The following is a 21,047-nucleotide window of genomic DNA, read 5'->3' as shown; positions in this document are numbered from 1 at the left end:
TATAAGATGATGATATGTTATATTGATTATGAGAAACGATTACATTATAAATAGGATTTACCTTAGGGTTAATAACTTTTATTATACTTATAACCTTTATCTACACTTCTCCTTTACAGTTGATTGATCATCATCAACCTGTTGTTCTCTTTTAGGGTCGAAATGGGTTTTGTTAGGTTTTTACATGGCAGGGGTGTTAATTATATTTTGGAAACAAAGGGGTGTTAAAGTATAATAAAACAGAAACATTCGACCTCATCGTCTATTTAGCACAGTCAATGACTAGGATAAATATATCGAAGCAACCAAACAAACCCAATTTTTACTTCTTCTGTTGTCTTCTTCCCTGATCGATTAAACTCCTTCAAAATTCCAACTTCAATTCCCTCTCTGAGATATCAATCTCAGCACCACTCATGGCCGTGCTCAACCGCAGCCGTCAGGCTGTGATATCCCCAGAAACTCTAGATTTCTCTCCTCAGTTGATTTTGGTTCATTAGCCTTTACTGTTTGTTTACCACTGCAATGATGTCTCTGACTATATCAGACATTTCGATTTTGGATACATCATCGCTACAGTTTAAGTTCTTTATAATCTTTCGTCAAGTGTTATGCTTTATGAAGTTGTCAGAAGTTTCTATTCGTGGTTTGGTTGTTAAGGTCCCTGCATTTTTATGTATAAAATGGTGAATCACTTCTGGATTTATTCGTAGCTGCATCGATTCTTGAAATTATCAAGATTCTCATTTCCTGATTAATGACTGTATTAAAAGCTTTCACCTTTTGAGCCTGTAACTGGTATACTGATGTGTCCTGCACATTCTTTTTTTTGTATTGTAGGGGGACTACAGTAACAGTGAAGAAGATGTTAGCAACGGCTTTTCCTGGATTAGATGTTATTCTCGCAAACTATCGTTCACCAGCGCCAAAACGGGTTTTAGCTAAGGTTGTGCCAGTTGCTCAGATGGGAGTTATTGGTCTTATAATGGGAGGTGAACATATATTTCCCATGATCAGCATTGCACAGCCTCCTGCTTGGTACCACTCTTTGAGAACGAATAGGTTTGGGTCCATGGCCTCTACTTGGCTTCTTGGTAACTTCTTGCAGTCTTTCCTGCAAAGTTCAGGCGCCTTTGAAGTTAGCTGCAATGGGGAATTGGTCAGTTCTCTTTCTCTTGTCATACCAATTTCTATGATAAGCTTTAGTTATAAGACAGAGAATTTTGTTGCTACTGTGCCAAATGTATGAGTGTCATTGGTATAACTAACCCAATCCGATGTTTGGTCTTTCCACAGGTGTTCTCTAAATTGAAAGAAGGTAGATTTCCACGGGAGATCGAGTTGAGAGATCTCATCAGCAGAACCCTTACGAAACCATTCGTCACAGGAAGCTACTAAGTAGTGTCTCCACTCTATAAGGTTCTGAAACCTTTACATCGAGCTCCACAACATAGTCACCAATAGTGTTTATGTTAACAGTTGCAGAAATTGTCATTTTTTGCTTGAATATTGCAGAATTGTCTGATTAATACATAGCTCACATGGTTTATAAAAGTTTTTTTTTGCTTTGTTACTCAGAAAAATATACTACAGGTTACATAGATTGGGGGAAATCAACTCATTCAGAAGTAAATAACAGATTATTATTCAACAAAGACTAAACAGGTAAACTAAAAAGAGGTTTAAGGTGCTGTGTCAGCTTTTGCATTAGTCGGAACGCTGGGATCGTGTCTAGTATTTGCAGACGGATCACCATAATCCTCGATGCTGACCATCAACAATGTCCTTGTCTGCCCAATTCCTAACAAATGAAACCAATTCACACCCAAAAAACAGAATCAGAACATTACAAATTCAATGAAACAGAGCATAAAGCAAGAAGAATCAACAAAAAAGAGATGAAACCTGAAATAGAAAGAGTGTTCCGGGATGAAGATGCAACAAGTGGAAGGGTTAGTATGAGAAACAAAAGAAGACGAGATCCAAAACTCATCTCTTAATTGGTTTGAGTTGAGAGGTAATATGTATACGTCTCGTATATATTTATAGATATGATGATATCAAAATCGTTTCTGCTTGTGGAGGTTATCCAAATGCAATCTGTTCTTTCACGTGAACAAGAGACTAAACATTAAAGCCTGTTTTGTTTTCTGTGTGGTGTGTGTGTGTGTTAAAGGAGAGTGTTAGTTTGGGAGATGAAATATTAATGACAGTAGATGGCCAAGGAAATAGTGACATGTGGCTTAGCATTGTCGCCACATTTGTGATTTGTCACAGCTAGAGACATTTGTGATTTGTAAATGAAAATATCCGAAATTCTATTCATAACAATCCGAGATAAAAGAATCTTAGAAAGCAACGAAACCTTCTGACTCGTTCCAAGTGTCTCCAGAATACTTACCGAACCAGCCAAGCTCTGTTTCTATAGATTAATGACTAAAACCTGGAGTAATGTAAAACAAGATCCATACCAATGAAAAAAGTATATAGATAGAGTACATATTAATGCTATTTAGGTATCAAGAAGCAGTAGATTGTCGTATAAGAAATTCTTTTTATTTCTTTCTTGGAAACCTAAAGTTAAAGGAAGATGCAGTAAACTAAGATTTATGGCTATATATTTGCTTATAACGGCGAAAACAGGATACCCTAACTTCCCTATATTTCTTTTGTATAACTTTGAATGGAAGTTTCTACATTATTCATTTCTTGTTTCTTAAGTAACCTATTTGACATGAAAACCATATTCATATAAAATCTCAAAGCACGGCTTCCAAAAACACAACCCGAACGGCTTCTTCTTCTCTTTATGGATAACCAAGAAGAAGAGTCTAAGCAACCTCCAAACAAACTTCCCGATCTAACCCTCTTCGAGCAAGCAAATTCTGAAGTTGCTCTTGCTGCCTCTCAAGCTAATTCCCATTTTGCTCATGCTATGCCTGATTCGCTCTATTCAAGTATGATAGAAAGTGGAGAAGAATCCGGAGATGAAGATGATGAAGAGGAAAGCAATGAGAACTACTACGAGTATTTCGATAGCAACGGATTCGGAGATGATGAAGACGAAATCAATGAGTTTCTTGCAGATCAAGAAAGCAACAACCCTGAGGATGATGATTTCTTGGATGAAGAAGATGAGGTTGACCCCGACCAGTTGTCTTACGAGGAACTCATTGCACTTGGAGATTTCATTGGAGTCGAAAAACGTGGGCTGACTCCTACCGAAATCTCCACGTGTTTGAACGCATCGACCTATGTACATTCAAATAACAAAAACGAGATCGATCGTTGTGTGGTTTGCCAAATGGAGTTTGAAGAAAGAGAATCTTTGGTCGTTCTCCGACCTTGTGACCATCCGTACCACTCTGAATGTATAACCAAATGGCTTGAGACGAAGAAGATTTGTCCCATTTGTTGTTCTGAACCATCTTTCAGCTCAAATGTCGTAAATATTTAATCATCGATTCTTTATACTTTTAAATGAAAAATTAAAACCTTAGGATAAGTGCCTATTGCACCTTAAAAAAAACTAACAGAAACTAGTTGCATATAAAAAACCTAATGTATCAAACGGTGCAAATTTATTTAGAAACTAACGAGTACACGTCTAACAATCATACAAAATTTGTGACTTTACCAAATATTTAATAAATATCTTATATAGTAGTACCTATTCTGTTTTATATAATTGATCACGATATTCTAATGGTTGAACTACGATCCAAACAATATGAACCTAACTTAAAAAATTTAATTAAAAAAATATAATCTAAAGTATGTTTGGTACTTCTAAACTCAATTATGTGAAGACCACCAACCTATGTTATTCCATTTGTGTTTAAACTAATGCATATCCATACGACAGTGTAATCATTTTATTCTAATTCCGAAACCCCGTTAAAACCATATAGAATCATTCTCATGATTTGTAGTTTCCATCTAGCCATCTTCAAAGTGGGATATATCTCTACTACTAAGTCTAATGCGTATATGAGTTAAAGCAATATTTATATTTTTGTTAAATGTTATCAAAACCGTCTCGTTCATTTTATATTTACCATGGAATAAAATTAGTAAGCCACAAAGAAAGAGCTGAAGTTGTTAGGTGTTGGAGCAACTTAGAGAGATGGAGAATACGATGAAGCTGAAGTTGGCGTACGTCCGAGGAGATTTACGGAGGAAAAATCATGATGCTGACTGATTGGCGTCATATATCTCAGGATGCATGAAGAAGACGTTTGGGGAGGTTTTTAGTGAACAAACGTTTTATATAAACACCTTTGGTTCCCATGCATGACACTGGTTCACACATGCCGGCGTCAAAAGCAGTTCCAGGGAAGAGTGGTAATGATAACAAACATTCCTAGAGAAAATGAGGATTGAAAAAATCAGCGAATTGAGCAACGACTATGTCATTGAACGAGTGGTCAAAAAAGATATTGTGAGTTAGACCATCGATAACGATGGTGTTTTAGTAGATCTTTGAGCTACAATTTGTTAAGAGAGTATATAAGAGTTATTTTTTTAACAAAAAACTAGATTTGTTAAGAGTTAATCCACCAATAATGATGGTCATAGTAGTTAAACAATGGTGACACCCATCAAGAATGTCTAAAACGATTAATTATGTTTTATAATAATTTATTTTTTTAGACATCCACAAATGTGTTTTATTTAAGATACAATTTTTAATTATTAGATAAAAAATTTCAATAAATTTGATTATTATACTCTAAAATCAATCTTTAAGACACTCTTTAAGTAGATGCACTTAAGAATAGTGTTCTAAACACAGAAGGTTTGAAGATCTGGTATACCAAAAAATCAAAAATAAAATATTATCTATTATTTCTCTATCTTCTCATTTTTTCTTGTTCTCATAAGTTTTTGTTTATTTTTGTTTATTTGTTTGCATTTATTCATAAATTAATTTTGTTTTCCACTATTAGGGATTTATCATAACTTTTCAAAATTAACAGTAAATATATCATAGTATTTTTACATATAGTATATTATATTTTTATTTAAATCATACATTTTGTTTAAAGAACTTTAACATATATTTTAATAACTATTTCAAGTAAAAAACTTAGTCAACATAATAATATTTATATCAAAGTTATATAATCAACAGTAAAAAATCACAATACATGTACACATTAAAAAATATAAAATCTAGTTGAATTATAAAATCTAAGATATCTTTGATAAAAGCAATAATAAAATAAACAATTTCCTTTATTGTTTTCTTATATATCAATTTGTTTCATTGTCCTTTACAAAATAATCTGTTTTATAGTAACGTATTAAATGTTTATTTCCATAAAAACAAACAAGTGGATGATTGACTTTTCATAATTAAAGATAAGACAAATGATTTTTATGCCTAATCAAGCAGATACTTTAGAGTTTTTAGAACCTTATCCTCCACGTACCGAAATATTATTGAACGACACAAAACCTTCACCTACGCTCGCAACCAGAAGATTATTCTCTCCCCAAAAGATTTTTTATTATTAGCCGAACAAAGGGTAAAATGGTCAATTAATAAACCCACTTCCGCGTCTTCTTTCGATAAAGCTACTTCGAGAATCGTAACTGAGGTTTATCTCTATGTCCTAATATTACGAAAATACCATTGTCTGTATTAGGAATTTACGAAAATACCATCCTTCTCCTTCTTTCTTCTATCTCTCTCTCATCTCTCTGATCATCGAATTTGGGTGAAAATATCTTTTCTAATTTGCTTACTAGAAAGGAAAAAGCATCAAACTTTGTTTCCCTTTGCTTCTTCTTCTTGCTTTTGATAACTTTTTTTTTTTATTACTCTGTTTCGTTTCATGAGAATTGGGTTTTGATGGCAAAAGTTTCGTTCAAGGATTCTCTGAAAGCTCTTGAAGCTGATATCCAACACGCTAACACTGTGTAAGTCTCTCAATTCTAAATTCCTTTTTTTTTTTTTTGAAATTTTGGAATTTTCTCTGCTTTTGTAATCCAAAGTTTCGATTTTTTTTTTCTGGGTGGAAAAAATTTATCCTTTTGTTTTTTGAGTAGAGCCTGTAAAGGTTTAATCTAAGCTTTTAGGGTTCTGTGTCTTTGATTTATTACCTAGGACCACAAAAGTGTGTGTTTTCTGAATGTATTCTTGTGGTACAGAAGAGTTTGAAATTTGTACGGATTGTTTTTTAGGGTACTGAATTAGGGTTTATTCTGGTCCTGAACAGAGCCCTTGTAAATTAAGTGATCTAACGACTTAAGAGTGATGAAGTCATTTTGAAGGAGTCTTATCCTATAACAGTTTTGAGTGTTGACTCTTGAAGCTGAACATAGTCTTTGGCTTATGATGTTTTTGTCACAGAGCGAAATTGTGTTTCTTTGCAATGATCAATTAATTTAAAGCTAAAGCCTTGATTTTATTTGATTTCTGATGGTAATCTAGCTGAGTTAGGAAGCTCTATGTCTGAAAAAGTGAATGTTTTGGTGAGTTTCTTAATCGTTTGGTTCTGCTTGTAATGTTAAAGCCACTAGTTACTTCTGAATATGCTTGATTCCGATCAATACTTTGACTCTTGAAAGTTGAAAGCTGAATTAATGTCTCAGCTTAAAATTTGTATGCTTGCTATGATCAAGTGGTTTATATTATATCCGAGGCTGATCTAGCTGAATTAGACAGTTCCATGTCGGATGGTGAATGTTTGGATGCGTGGATTGATCAATTGGTTCTGTTTTTAATGTCTGCGATCCTCTCAGTATCAATTCATTGATTAGAGAATGTTGTTATGTTTGTGCATTTCATCAAATTATGTCGTTATGGTGCTTATGACCGAATGTCATTTTTTTAATCTCAATGAATAACAGAGCTTTAGATTATCCTCGGGAGAAGGATGGCGCGCGTGTTCAAATGAGACTGTCTTACAACCCGGCTGCCCAGTTTTTACTTTTTCTTGTCCAATGGACTGATTGCCACCTTGCTGGTGCCCTTGGTTTGCTCAGAGTTCTTATTTACATGGTACATTCTTTACAACTTCTCACTTCCTTCTCTTCTACTGCGTTTTTTCAGAACTTTTTCGTGTGATTGTTTGATTAATCCGTTTAACTGAATCAGACCTATGCGGATGGGAAAACCACAATGTCGGTTTATGAGAGGAAAACCAGCATTAAAGATTTCTACGGTAATGCGCAGATTCAAGTGTTTGGCAAGAAGTTGATTGTTATTTGTAATGCTTATTGGTTTTTCCCTACTGTGAAACAGCTGTGATATTTCCATCCCTTTTACAACTAGAAAGGGGTATCACAGACCTGGATGATCGCAAACAGAAAGAGGTCTGTAAGATACGGTACAGAAATAAAGATGAGACTGAAAAGGTCAAGCTCTCGGAGATTGACATCGAGAGAGAAGAAGAATGCGGGATTTGCATGGAGATGAATAACATGGTTGTTCTCCCCAATTGTACCCATTCTTTATGCATCAAGTGTTACCGCGATTGGTAAGTCATCAATCCTTTCAGGGATATCTCCTTCTGCACATAATCGATGATTCAATCATAACCGATGATTTCTTGCAGGCATGGGAGGTCAGAGTCGTGCCCTTTTTGCCGGGACAGTCTTAAGAGAGTAAACTCAGGGGACTTGTGGATGTTGATGGAGAAATCGGATACAGTCAATATGTATACAATTGCGCGGGAGAATAAGAAAAGGCTGTTTATGTACGTAGAGAAACTCCCTCTAGTGGTTCCAGATCAAGTGTTTGCTTCTTCTCCTTACGATTGCCATGTGAAGTGAATAAGAAGAAGAAGAAAGAGCTTTTGCAAAAGCCTAAACCGGTTCTGGTAATCTTTATCTGTATGTATATAAATGTTTTTAGAGTAGTAGTAATTAATATAGTAACCATTTCCGGGGGAAGTCCATTTCTACTTGCTTTTCTTTTTATCTGCATTTGGCTTTTGGTTCCCAAACTCTTTTTATTTCTACTGTACATTCATGTCTGAATCTGAAAACCCCTTCTTCCAGAAGTGGCTTTACTCACAAATCTACACTCTGTTCTTGTTTCAGCTAAAAATTCTCTTCTTTAAGGTACATACATAGAAAATATAGTTTTGTTATATATCTGATACATCAATGAGACCTATCTTCTTTAACATTGTTAAGAAAAAGAGAAGAAGCCATTAATCTCATCATTCTCATCATGATCATCCATGGAGTCATAAAGATCGGGTCGAGCAAGATTATAAGCTGGAATCTTGAAATAATGGTGCTTCTTAAAACATAAACTTACAGTTCTATAATTAAATAAGCATATATAAAGAAAAGCCTTAATATAACTTCATGTTTCTAACATTTTCTAAAAGAACATTAAGCTCTCGTAGTAATCGGAAACAGTCACAGAAACGTCACGGAATCTCATAAGCTCGGACATAGGCAGACCTTCAATTGTGACACTTCTCATGCTTTTCCTATCCAAATTGTAAAAGAAAAGACGAAACGGATCAGACAATTGTTTTGGAACTAGACAAATCTCGCCGGTATAAAAGGTATCCATGACGTTGAAGTCAAGACCATGAGCGGACTGTGGCAAATGAAAACTTTTCATGGACCATTCCTCATTCTCAGCATCTTGCACAACCCACATTCGAAAACTACCCTTACGAGGTTTCTCAACCACACCAATTTTGCCTCTGTAGTTAATCAGAATTTTATCGGTAGGATCCATCCATCTAACTATCCACATATTCTCATAATGCATTGATAGAATTTTGCTCGGTACCTTGATGATGTCAAACGTTTCAAGCCTAACATCAAAACTCACAATTATAGAATTACTATCCGGGGGATAGGTGTCTTTCCTGGAAGCCCCGTAGTACAGGGTTCCGTTCATATACATCCCTCGGGTCCAAATAATATGAGGACATGCAATACACGGTGCCTCTCTCCAAGCTTCTTCTCCTCCCAATACAATAACCTTATGCTCCAACCTCCAAGGCAAATCATCAACAGCAAGGACTTTATACTGATCTTCAACAAGATCGTACCCAAACATGTACTTGGGGCGTGGGAAAACTGTTGGATAATCTTTGAATTTGTAATCGGGAAAAGCATGCAGCTGTCTCGTGCTGGGATTGCAAAGTCCAACATTTGTATAGCCTCCAACGCAAATTAAACCCCGACCCGCATTATACACCTTTTTCCCTTTAACGTTGAGTAGACTCAAATCTTTGTAGGGTACAACACAACATGAAGTTGAGGAAGACAAAGATGCGTTTGGGTTAGGCGACGAGACTATCGTAAGTTTTCGTCGGTAGAAGTCTTGAAAAGCAATGAGGAGACGAGGAGCAGCTTCGGAAGAAGCAATCTTCAATTGCCGTTTTTGGAAATTTTGGCTGGTGATGATAGAGGACCAAAGCTTGGAGACACATCGAAATTTCAATAAAGACTTCACAGGTAATCTTGAGAGTGTATTGATCTGTAGGTCTATAGGAATGTAGATGGGTGTGTTCGTGTCGGATTCGGACATAGCTTTTGTCTTTCTTCGGCTGTCGACTCGCTATAATAATCTTCTTCTCTTCCCTTTCTCAGCCAACGTTTTCTTCTTGGTGGATGCACAGTAGCCGATGACACAACGAACGCGGCTTCCATAGTTCCATTGTCTTCTTCGAGACATATATATAAGCAAACTACTCAAAGTACGTACGTACGTAGCTTTGTTCTCTTTACAAAACCCTAAAATGTATAATACTCTAATTGAAATTAAGAACAACATAGTATTTTAAGAAAAAAAATACAACAAATATCTTTCTACAATTAATTGAGATTGAGATTATTATACAAACAATTTCACAAAATCAACGACATTTTTGTCTAAGCGCAACAAGATCGCCCGGCTCAGATATAATAATTGGGCCTCAATCCAGGTCGGTTACTAATTAATAAGGCAATTTAAGGGTCGGGTCATTAGAAAACCCGACCCGGATGGACCCGCTCAGCTAATTAATTAATTTCTTCTCGTTTGATAGTTTTTAGGTTTTCGATTTTCTCGGGCAAAGAAGAACAACGCAGAGAGAGAGAGAGATTTGAAAGGATGAATCCATTGACGCAGGTGAAGCTAACACAGAGTATAAACGCTAAGGAATTGGATTTAGGGATCTCCAACGAAGCTTCATGGCACGCTGAGTACAAAAATTCTGCCTATGTCTACGCCGGATTGATACCGTACGATCTCACCGAAGGTGATCTCCTCGCCGTCTTCTCACAGTAAGTGTAGTGTTCTTTGCGTTTCTCAAAGTTTCAATTTTTCTAAATGGGTTTGTTTTTTTAACTTCTTCTTATGCCTATTTTTGTTTTGTAGATATGGTGAAGTTGTTGATGTCAATCTGATTCGAGACAAGGCAACTGGTAAATCTAGGGGTTTTGCGTTTCTTGCGTATGAAGATCAGAGGAGTACCATTCTTGCTGTTGGTAAGTGGTGATGACTCTTGCATATTGCTTTCATTTGGATTTTACTTCTCTTTAGATGGTTGTAATTTTGTAATTGGGATTTTGCAGATAATTTGAATGGAGCTAACTTGTTGGGGAGGACCATTAGGGTGAATCATTGTGGCAAATACGTTAAGCGAGAAGAAGAGGATGAAGAGACGCAACGCCAGAATAGAGAGGCTCGTGGTGTATGCAGAGCTTTTCAGAGGGGAGAGTGTACTCGTGGTGATTCTTGCAAATTTTCCCATGATGAGAAAGTAAGTAGTAAGCTAATTTGATATTGTTGTACAGATTCTTTCAACATATGGCTTTGATTAGTACTTGATACAAGGTAACATTTATTTTCTTGAACTCTTTTTATGGACAGAGAGCTGCAAATACTGGTTGGGGTCATGAAGAGGATAGAAGTTCCAGGTGGGATCATGACAAGTTTAATGGTGCCAAAAAGGGTGGTACAAGTTTTGGCCAGCGAGGAGACTTCAAACCTGATGCGGAAGAGAAAGGTTACAGAGAAAAGGGTCATGGAGATACTTCGTATGGTCGCCCTAAAGAGAGAGAGAGAATGGATAGGGATGATAGGGAGCCAAGGTATGATAGGAGGGAACAAAAGAGATCAGGACAGCATGATGATTCGCAATCGAGAAGACACAATGCTGATATTGATCACGTAAGGGAGGACAAGAGATCCAGAACAGATGATCGGGAGAAACTGAAGTCGGAATCCAGAAGAGATCATTATCACAGGGAGGAAAAAGGTTCAAGTAGGCAATCAGAAACATCCACAAGGCAAGATAGGGATTTTTCAAGAAGGGAAGATCGCCGTCGTTAAAGGGGTAGATAGTGGTATGCATACAAAATGGTTTTGTCAGTTGTAGCTAGATTCAGATGGGAATGAGCGTTGTTGTTCTTTCCAAGAGAGTTATCCTTGGGTTATATAAACCTGCTTCATTCTGTAACTGTCACTCTATATTTGTCATGTCATGATACTTGTTGATTTACTGTTTGGAATGAAAGAAGTCGTTATATCCTTTTTGGTACACTTACATAAGTTTTGCCATCTCATGTATACCTTGGTTGTTAGTAGCTGTGTTGACCCGTGCTTACAGGCTCAGGTGTTTTCTACATGGATGAGTGATTCTGGCTCTCCTTGACTATGGATTAATGCAACGCTTGCTGTTCTGGTCATATGCAAATTAAAGAGGTAAGCTGCAAATATTGATATGTTCGCATCAATTAAACTGAAAACAGAGTAGAAACAAGTTGGTGTATATCGAAATAATTGATGTCATGGTCATTGCTAAGAATGGTGGTCGTCAGTCAACTTACTGATTACCACCCTGCATTTATTTACTTTTGTCAAAACAAAAGCGTGTTAAATTTGTTGTGAAATCTATGAAACGTTTTTGCTAGTGGTGAAGTCATTCTTGGTCAGAAGCATTGCTGCATTCACTTTTTACCTGGTGATATATTACTAATTTAAGAATTGTGTACATATTACTAATTTAAGTAGTGATATTCCTTATAATTGCGAGGCCAAAGATTTTAATCTGCTTATATAATCTTGGATATTGTTGTCCTGGTTGTGAATTTGTGATATAGAATAAGCAACTTTCTTGATTCTGATTCTTTGTATGAATCTTGTGTAAGTATTTTCCTGAGGGGCAAAGAAACGAAAATACCCAGTTGAATGTTACGTAGCTGTGGTTATTTTCTTTTGTCGTTGATTGTTAACACATTAACACCACATGACGTCTAAGAAAAGTTGTGAAGACTCGTGAGATGTGTTTTTGTCTTGTTTAGACAGTTGACTATTCGACTTACACGGCATATGAGTCTAGACGGCAAGAATCTAATGCCATTTTGTACAAGTCTCGCAGTTTTCTCTTTGGCTGCATTGTGAGCAAATTTATTATCCCTATTATATCTTGATTTAAGTTTAATTTTCACGACAAGTTAAAAGGCATTTTGTAATTGATTCGTCTCTTATATATACACTCTCCAGCAAAACATGAGAAGCACCACCAGCTTTTATATAACGAACCAACAAAAAATGGGAAGCATGAGAGTGTTTCTTCTACTTGCTTTCAATGCCCTCATGCTACTTGAAACACATGGTTTTACCTTTAACGATGAAACTGATAAGAGAGCGTTGTTGAAGTTCAAGTCCAAAGTTTCTGAAGACAAAAGAGTTTTATTATCCTCATGGAATCACTCATTCCCACTTTGCAATTGGATGGGGGTTACTTGTGGCCGCAAACACAAGAGAGTTACTATTTTGGAGCTCGGAGGACTGCAATTAGGCGGAGTGATATCACCATCTATTGGTAATCTTTCGTTCCTCACATATCTTGATCTCTCTAATAACTCTTTTGGTGGAACAATACCTCAAGGGGTGGGAAACTTGTTTAGACTTGAGAACTTGAATATGGGCCTTAATAATTTAGGAGGAGGGATTCCAGCCAGTATTTCTAACTGCTCTAGATTGTTGTACCTTGATATATTTGCGAATCCTCTTGGACGAGGTGTTCCTTCAGAACTAGGGTCACTGACGAACCTTGTTAGTTTAAATTTTCGTGATAACAATCTGAAAGGGAAGCTTCCGGCATCTCTAGGAAACTTGACATCACTCATGCGAGTTAGCTTTGGAGGAAACAATATAGAAGGAGGAATTCCTGATGATATAGCTAGGCTGAGTCAAATGATGATTCTTGAATTATCATTCAACAAATTCTCAGGGGTGTTTCCCTCAGCAGTCTACAACTTATCCTCACTTGGGAATTTGTATATGGCTTTTAATAATTTCTCAGGTCCCCTGAGACCTGATTTTGGTATTCTGCTACCAAATCTTGAAGAGCTAAATGTAGGAGGAAATCATTTCACAGGTTCCATTCCAACAACATTTTCTAATATACTCTTCAAAAAGTGGCATTGAATGACAACAATCTCATAGGAAGTATTCCTTCCTTTGGGAAAGTACCAAATTTGCTATGGTTACTTCTTCATGGCAATTCTTTGGGAAGTTACTCTTTTGGAGATCTTGAATTCATCACTTCTTTAACAAACTGCACCCAACTAGAGAAATTAGAGGTTTCTGGGAATAGGCTTGGGGGTGACTTGCCTATTTCCATTGCCAATCTGTCCACGAAACTCAACGATTTAGTCCTTGAAAAAAATCACATCTCTGGAAGAGTTCCTCACAATATTGGGAATCTCATGGGTCTCCAAACGCTTAGGTTAAGGGACAATATGTTGTCTGGACCACTCCCAACATCTCTTGGTAATCTTGTTGGACTTGGGTTTTTAGATCTCAGTTCAAACAAAATGTCGGGAGTAATACCATCTGTTATAGGCAACCTCACACGGCTAGTAAAACTCCACTTATACAACAATAGTTTTGAAGGAACCATTCCTCCAAGTCTCGGTAACTGCAGTGACCTGTTACAATTACAGATTGGGTATAATAAATTGAATGGGACTATACCAACCGAAGTCATGCAACTTTCACACCTTCTTACCTTAAGCATGCCAGGTAATTCTCTCACAGGCGCTCTACCAAAAGATTTTGGACAACTACAGAATCTCGTTCAACTATCTGTGTCGGATAATAGGTTATCAGGAGAGATCCCACAGACTTTGGGAAACTGTCTCTCAGTGGAAGAAATATATCTGCAAGGGAATTCTTTTGATGGAGCCATTCCAGATATAGAAAGGTTGGTGGGTGTTAAAAGAATTGATTTGTCGAATAATAATCTCTCTGGAAGTATACCTGGATATTTTAAAAACTTTTTCAAGTTGGAATATCTCAATCTGTCAGTTAACAACTTCGAGGGAAGGGTGCCAACAAAAGGAAAATTTCGTAACTCTACGATAGTTTTGGTGTATGGAAACAAAAATCTCTGTGGCGGCGTCAAGGAACTGAAGCTAAAGCCATGCATTGTTCAAGCACCACCAATGGAAAGAAAGCATTCATCTCGTAAGGTTTTGAGGAATGTTGCGATTGGGGTCGGCGTAGTTGTAGCTTTGGTTTTCATATTGTCTCTATGTTGGTTCAGAATAAGAAAGAAGAACCAGAAGACCAATGATACAGCTCTTTCCACATTGGAGATCTTCCATGAGAAGATAAGTTATGGAGATCTTCGAAACGCGACAGATGGTTTCTCTTTGAGCAATATGGTTGGATCAGGCAGTTTTGGTACTGTGTTTAAGGCATTGCTCCCGACTGAGAACAAGATTGTTGCAGTGAAAGTTCTAAACATGCAGAGACGTGGAGGCGATGAAGAGCTTTATGGCAGAATGTGAATCCTTGAAGGACATAAGGCATCGTAATCTTGTGAAACTATTGACAGCTTGCGCTAGTATTGATTTCCAAGGAAACGAATTCAGAGCTCTCATATATGAGTTCATGCCTAATGGAAGCTTGGATAAGTGGCTGCATCCAGAGGAAGTGGAAGAGCTCCATAGGCCCTCAAGACCCTTGACACTGCTTGAAAGGCTTAACATTGCCATAGACGTGGCTTCTGTTTTGGACTATCTTCATGCTCATTGTCATGAGCCTATAGTTCATTGCGATCTTAAGCCAAGCAATGTCCTTCTCAATGATGATCTAAATGCCCATGTTAGCGACTTTGGTCTTGCTCGGCTTCTCCTCAAATTTGACCAGGAGTCTTTCTTCAACCAACTAAGCTCAGCTGGCGTTAGAGGAACCATTGGCTATGCAGCACCAGGTAAGCTATTACACATATGGACTGTTTAGATGAAGAAATTTTTATGTATTTTTTTCATTACAATTTCGTTGTCTTTTTTTTTTTTGAATGATGGTGCAGAATATGGAATGGGAGGACAACCATCAATACACGGTGATATGTATAGCTTTGGGGTTCTCCTATTGGAGATGTTCACTGGAAAAAGACCAACCAATGAGTTATTTGGTGGAAACTTAACCCTGCATAGCTACACCAAATCGGCGTTGCCAGAGCAAGTCTTAGACATTGCAGATCAATCAATTCTTCACAGTGGTCTCAGAGTTGGTTTCCCTGTATCTGAGTGCTTGACAATGATTTTGGATGTGGGACTTAGGTGCTGTGAAGAATCCCCGATGAACCGGTTGGTAACAGGTGAAGCCGTAAAAGAGTTGATCATAATCAGAGAGAGGTTCTTTAAAGCCAGAAGAACAGCCAGACGTTGAGTGTTTATGGTTTCAACTTTGTAACCCAAATAAAAAGCTTCTTGAAGCCGATATACATTTTTCTATCATAATCTGTTATTTCTCTCTACCAAACATACTTACAAGACTTGCAATAATGAATGCTTGTGTTTTATGCAGATAAATTACGAATGTTTTGTTATTTGCAGACAAACGATTAGAGAAACCAGGGTTCTGTTTTCATACAGTAAAGGAAAACAGAGAGGAACGATGACAATAACATCTTTAACATCGATGAATCCTTATTGCGTCATTCTTTCTTCACATCATATCGTCCCCAGGTATTGATTACATACATAACTTCTACCAACATATACAAGTTGCTTTGCTTATTAGCTAAATGTTCTATGCACTTCCTCTTTGAATTCAAGAACCTGTTACCAAAAACAGAACATGAAACTGTTGTAAGATTTTCAGCTATTTAGTAATGTGTAAACCATCAAATGGCTCCTTACAACAATCAAACCCAGTAAAACATTGAAAAATTAAAACCCTTTGATCCAACTGAATAAAGCAAATAGCTTAAGTAGTCTTTGGCTTCAGCAGAAAATTCATAATATTTATGACGCTGACTTAGAGGGCAAGCAAGAGTCCTATGCCAATTTGGATCGATCTTGAAGTCTCTTAATGTGATTGTACACTAAATATATTACTTACTATCTCTTGTTATCCCTCAGCTGCATCACCACCACAAGGTACGTACATACATTTTGCTTTTGAATTAAACTGTTAGTAAAATGTTGACGTTGACACCAAAGAAACATTGGTTACGTTTGCTCTTATTTTTGCAATTTCTGAATGTTATTGCAAATATAAATATTTAAACATGTCAATTTGTTTAATTTCTTCCTAAATCAACGATGTCTACAGCAACCAATATATGTCAACTGTTTTGAAGTTTTAGACAGTTGACTATTTGACTTTCATGGCAACATATGTACCGTTAATTAATGCACATCCAAATCTTTCAATATTTTTCTCTATATGTGGTTGGAGCCAGGGGCGGACCCAGAAAAAATATTAAATGGGTGCAAAAAGGTAGCACATGAGGCTTGAACCCACAACCTCAAACACTACATGAGAGCAGTTTAACCATTTTGACACTTATAACTTTAATTTTAAGGTAAAATTTTTAGTTTTTAATAGGTTGGTGGGTGCAACTGCCCCCACTTTCTTCTATCTTGGAGCCATTAATGTGATCGTCCAAGTTGCGTTAAGCTAAAAGGAAAATTTCAATTGCGTCGTCTCTTATATATTCATTTTCCCTGCAAAATATGAAAAGCACACAATCTTTTCAGTTTTCACAAACAAAAATGAGAAGCATGAGACAGTTTCTTTTACTTGCTTGTTATGCTCTCATGCTACTCGAGGCACGTGTTTTTACCGATGAAACTGATAGGCAAGCGTTGCTCGAGTTCAAGTCTCAAATTTCTGAAGACAAAAGAGTTTTCTTGTCCTCATGGAATCACTCATTCACACTCTGCAAGTGGACTGGAGTTACATGTGGCCGCAAACACAAGAGAGTCATTAGTTTGGACCTTGTAGGATTGCAATTGGGCGGGATAATATCACCATCTATTGGTAATCTTTCGTTTCTCATATATCTTGATCTCTCTAATAATTCTTTTGGTGGAACCATACCTCAAGAGTTTGGAAACTTGTTTAGACTTGAATACTTGTATTTGAACTCTAATATTCTCGGAGGAGGGATTCCAAGTAGTCTTGGTAACTGCTCTAGATTGTCAGATGTTCAGTTATTTTCAAATCAACTTGGACAAGGTTTTCCTTCAGAACTAGGTTCATTGACGAAGCTTGTTAGTTTAAGTCTTCGTCAAAACAATCTAAAAGGGAAGCTTCCAGCATCTCTAGGAAACTTGACATCACTCAAGGAAATTAGCTTTACATCTAACAAATTAGAAGGAGAGATTCCGAGTGAGGTTGCTAAATTGAGTCAAATAGTGATTCTTCATCTTGGAGGGAACAACTTTTCTGGTGTTTTCCCTCCTGCTATTTACAATTTGTCCTCACTTCAGAATTTATCTATGTCCTATAATCAGTTCTCGGGTCGCCTGAGACCTGATTTAGGTCATCTGTTACCAAATCTTCTGTCGTTAAATATTGGAGGGAATTATCTCACAGGATCCATTCCAGTAACACTTTCTAATATCTCTACTCTTGAAAGACTGGGATTGAATGAAAATAATATGACAGGAAGTATTCCTTCCTTTGGAAACGTACCAAATTTGCAGTGGTTACTACTCAATACTAATTCTTTGGGAAGTTACTCATTTGGAGACCTTGGATTTCTCAATTCTTTGACTAACTGCACCCAACTAGAGTTGTTAAGTATTGGTCGGAACATGTTTGCGGGTGATTTGCCTATTTCCATCGCCAATTTGTCAGCGAAGCTCATAACTTTAGATCTTCAAGAAAACTTTATTTTTGGAAGAATTCCTCATGACATTGGGAATCTTATAAGCCTACAAAAACTTTTGTTGGGAGATAATATGTTGACTGGACCACTCCCAACTTCTCTTGGCAATCTTTTTGAACTTGGTCTTTTAGATCTCAATTCAAACAAATTGTCAGGAGAAATAATATCTGTTATAGGCAATCTCACCCAGTTACAAGAACTTCATTTGTACAACAACAGTTTTGAAGGAACCATTCCTCCAAGTCTTGGTAACTGTAGTTATCTGCTTTATTTACAGATTGGGCATAATAACTTGAATGGTACGATACCTCCGGTAATTATGCAAATCCCAAGCCTTGTTCACCTAAGCATGAAAAGTAATTCTTTGAGCGGCTCTATACCAGAAGATGTTGGAAGACTTCAAAATCTTGTTGAACTATCACTTAAGAATAATAACTTATCAGGACAGCTCCCACAAACTTTGGGAAAATGTCTCTCGATGGAAATTATTTATCTACAAGGAAATTACTTTCATGGAGCCATTCCAGATATAAGTGGGTTGATGGGTGTTAGAAGAGTTGATTTTTCGAACAATAATCTCTCTGGAACTATACCTGGATATTTTGCAAACTTTTCCTCGTTGGAGTATCTCAATCTATCCATTAACAAATTTGAGGGATATGTGCCTTCAGACGGGAAATTTCAGAACTCTACCGTAGTTTTGGTATATGGAAACAAAAATCTATGCGGTGGCATCAAGGAACTGAAACTAAAGCCATGCATTGCGGTAGCACCACCTATGGAGACTAAGCATCAATCTCTATTGAGAAAGGTTGTGATCGGGGTCAGCTTAGGCGTGACTTTACTTTTCCTCTTGTTTATAGTTTCTCTATGTTTGGTTCAGAAGAAGAAAGAAGAAGCACCATACCAATAATCCAGCTCCTTCCACATTGGAGATTTCCCATGAGAAAATTAGTTATCGAGATCTCCGAAATGCGACAGATGGCTTCTCTTTAAGCAGTATAATTGGGTCAGGCAGTTTTGGTACTGTGTATAAGACATTTCTCCCGATAGAGAACAAGATTGTTGCAGTGAAAGTTCTAAACATGCAGAGACGTGGAGCGATGAAGAGCTTTATGGCAGAATGTGAATCCTTGAAAGACATAAGGCATCGTAATCTTGTGAAACTATTGACAGCTTGCACTAGTATTGATTTCCAAGGAAACGAATTCAGAGCTCTCATATATGAGTTCATGCCTAATGGAAGTTTGGATAAGTGGCTGCATCCAGAGGAAGTGGAAGAGATTCATAGGCCCTCAAGAACCTTAACACTTCTGGAAAGGCTCAACATTGTTGTAGACGTGGCTTCTGTTTTGGACTATCTACATATTCATTGTCATGAACCAATAGCTCATTGCGATCTTAAGCCAAGTAACGTTCTCCTTAACAATGATCTAACTGCCCATGTCAGCGACTTTGGTTTGGCTCGACTTCTCCTCAAATTTAACCAGGAGTCTTTCTTCAACCAACTAAGCTCAGCTGGCGTTAGAGGAACCATCGGCTATGCCGCACCAGGTAACACCATCACACAACAATATTTATGCTGATCTTTAAAGATTTATATATTCTTTTTGAATTATAATATTTTTGTCACCTTTTTGTGTGAATTATGGAACAGAATATGGAATGGGAGGGCAGCCGTCAATACATGGTGATGAGTATAGCTTTGGGATTCTTCTTTTGGAAATGTTCACTGGAAAAAGACCAACTAGTGAGTTATTTGGGGGAAACTTTACGTTATACAAGTACACCAAGTTGGCGTTGCCAGAAAAAGTATTGGACATTGCAGACAAATCAATTCTTCAAAGTGGTGTGAGAGTAGATTTCCCTATTGTTGAGTGCTTGACATTGATTTTGGATGTGGGACTTAGGTGCTGCGAAGAAACTCCGATGAACCGGTTGGCAACAAGTGTGGCCGCAAAGGAGTTAATCTCAATAAGAGAGAGGTTCTTTCAAACCAGAAGAACAACGAGACGTTGAAGTGTTTATCATCTACACACTTTGCCCTACCCACTTAAAACTTATGTGGTTTGTCTTTATCCTCTGTTTATACTCTGTTGTTGCCAAGAAAAGATTGAATATTTGTGTTTCCAGCTTAAGGAATAAGAAAGCCTCTGATTTTATCTATCGCTCACAGAATCTGTAACCATGTCATGTGTCTCAAATTTTGTCAAAGTCTTTCCAGGGAAGTCTCTACATCGTTTCATATATTGTTTTTTTTTGCTTCTAAGCATTGTTGTTATTCTGGGAAGCAGTTACAGTCTCTCTTTCTTGTCTTTGGAAACTAGCTGCAATTTCTTGGCAGGGACTACATGCTCTTAAAATTCTTTGGCCGTCCATGATTCTTTAAGGTCGATAGCTCCCATTCATACTCGAGTTTAAAATTTAAGCATATTTTAGGTTTTTTTTGCAGGCCCCAAGTGTTAAAATTTAAGCCCATTTAGTTTTCTTTAAGGCCCCAAGTACATTAAGCAGTGTTATGGCAGACAACTATGCATCATGCCGTAAAATTGCACTGTATTAGACTATCTCTGTATTTAGTAAGTTAAATCCATTTTTGTCACACTAAATTAGACATATATCAAAACTTTATAATTCATAATCATAACAGTCCAAATCAAGAAAGCCAAGTGGTGCCTTGTACTTCATTTTTTTCAGTTCAGTCTGTAACCAAATAAGTATATAATTTACTTTTTCTACAATGTTCTCATCGAGTCCTGTGAACCCATACTTTAATCCCTTACGTGTCAATAGATCAAACCAGCTTTATCAATCAAGCACGTGATTTATTGTCATCCGTCGGATTATTAATTTTCCCCCCCCCCCCCCCCCATTTACTCGAATCCCTTATCATTCATCACCTGTTACCGTCTCTACCCGTGGATTAAATAAATCTCATCT

General features: G+C 37.0%; 6 protein-coding genes and 2 pseudogenes across 6 annotated transcripts; 6 read left to right on the top strand and 2 right to left on the bottom strand.

Moving 5' to 3' along the window:
- Positions 1–179: 179 nt before the first annotated feature.
- On the top strand, positions 180–1,551 carry LOC17884873 (selT-like protein). Its single transcript, XM_006292578.2, has 3 exons — positions 180–686; positions 841–1,159; positions 1,297–1,551. Exons 1-3 carry the CDS (start codon positions 526–528, stop codon positions 1,396–1,398), a joined length of 582 nt encoding a protein of 193 aa, XP_006292640.2. The 5' UTR covers positions 180–525; the 3' UTR covers positions 1,399–1,551.
- LOC17887224 (protein PSY2) lies at positions 1,495–2,175 on the bottom strand. The gene is made up of 2 exons (XM_006292192.2): positions 1,906–2,175; positions 1,495–1,801 (listed from the first exon to the last, which is right to left on the bottom strand). Exons 1-2 carry the CDS (start codon positions 1,991–1,993, stop codon positions 1,683–1,685), a joined length of 207 nt encoding a protein of 68 aa, XP_006292254.1. The 5' UTR covers positions 1,994–2,175; the 3' UTR covers positions 1,495–1,682.
- Positions 2,176–2,803: 628 nt separating this feature from the next.
- Positions 2,804–3,492, top strand: LOC17885028 (E3 ubiquitin ligase BIG BROTHER-related). Its single transcript, XM_006292238.2, has one exon. It carries the CDS (start codon positions 2,810–2,812, stop codon positions 3,455–3,457), a length of 648 nt encoding a protein of 215 aa, XP_006292300.1. The 5' UTR covers positions 2,804–2,809; the 3' UTR covers positions 3,458–3,492.
- Positions 3,493–5,715: 2,223 nt separating this feature from the next.
- LOC17886553 lies at positions 5,716–8,076 on the top strand. Its single transcript, XM_006291692.2, has 5 exons — positions 5,716–5,925; positions 6,859–7,009; positions 7,106–7,172; positions 7,253–7,487; positions 7,566–8,076. The coding sequence occupies exons 1-5, from the start codon at positions 5,858–5,860 to the stop codon at positions 7,780–7,782; spliced, it is 738 nt and encodes a 245-aa protein (XP_006291754.1). The 5' UTR covers positions 5,716–5,857; the 3' UTR covers positions 7,783–8,076.
- A 265-nt stretch (positions 8,077–8,341) lies between these two features.
- On the bottom strand, positions 8,342–9,511 carry LOC111830646 (putative F-box protein At3g47150). Its single transcript, XM_023783152.1, has 2 exons — positions 8,948–9,511; positions 8,342–8,857 (listed from the first exon to the last, which is right to left on the bottom strand). Exons 1-2 carry the CDS (start codon positions 9,509–9,511, stop codon positions 8,342–8,344), a joined length of 1,080 nt encoding a protein of 359 aa, XP_023638920.1.
- A 504-nt stretch (positions 9,512–10,015) lies between these two features.
- LOC17885724 (zinc finger CCCH domain-containing protein 42) lies at positions 10,016–11,509 on the top strand. The gene is made up of 4 exons (XM_006290299.2): positions 10,016–10,248; positions 10,343–10,452; positions 10,540–10,727; positions 10,838–11,509. The coding sequence occupies exons 1-4, from the start codon at positions 10,076–10,078 to the stop codon at positions 11,297–11,299; spliced, it is 933 nt and encodes a 310-aa protein (XP_006290361.2). The 5' UTR covers positions 10,016–10,075; the 3' UTR covers positions 11,300–11,509.
- Positions 11,510–12,521: 1,012 nt separating this feature from the next.
- LOC17885702 lies at positions 12,522–15,655 on the top strand (annotated as a pseudogene).
- A 1,340-nt stretch (positions 15,656–16,995) lies between these two features.
- LOC17887234 lies at positions 16,996–20,968 on the top strand (annotated as a pseudogene).
- The last annotated feature ends 79 nt before the right edge of the window (positions 20,969–21,047 follow it).

The sequence above is a fragment of the Capsella rubella genome, unplaced genomic scaffold, assembly GCF_000375325.1.
Source record: "Capsella rubella cultivar Monte Gargano unplaced genomic scaffold, Caprub1_0 scaffold_5, whole genome shotgun sequence".
In the NCBI taxonomy this organism is placed as follows: domain Eukaryota; kingdom Viridiplantae; phylum Streptophyta; class Magnoliopsida; order Brassicales; family Brassicaceae; genus Capsella; species Capsella rubella.
This window is presented reverse-complemented; position numbering and strand designations above follow the sequence as displayed.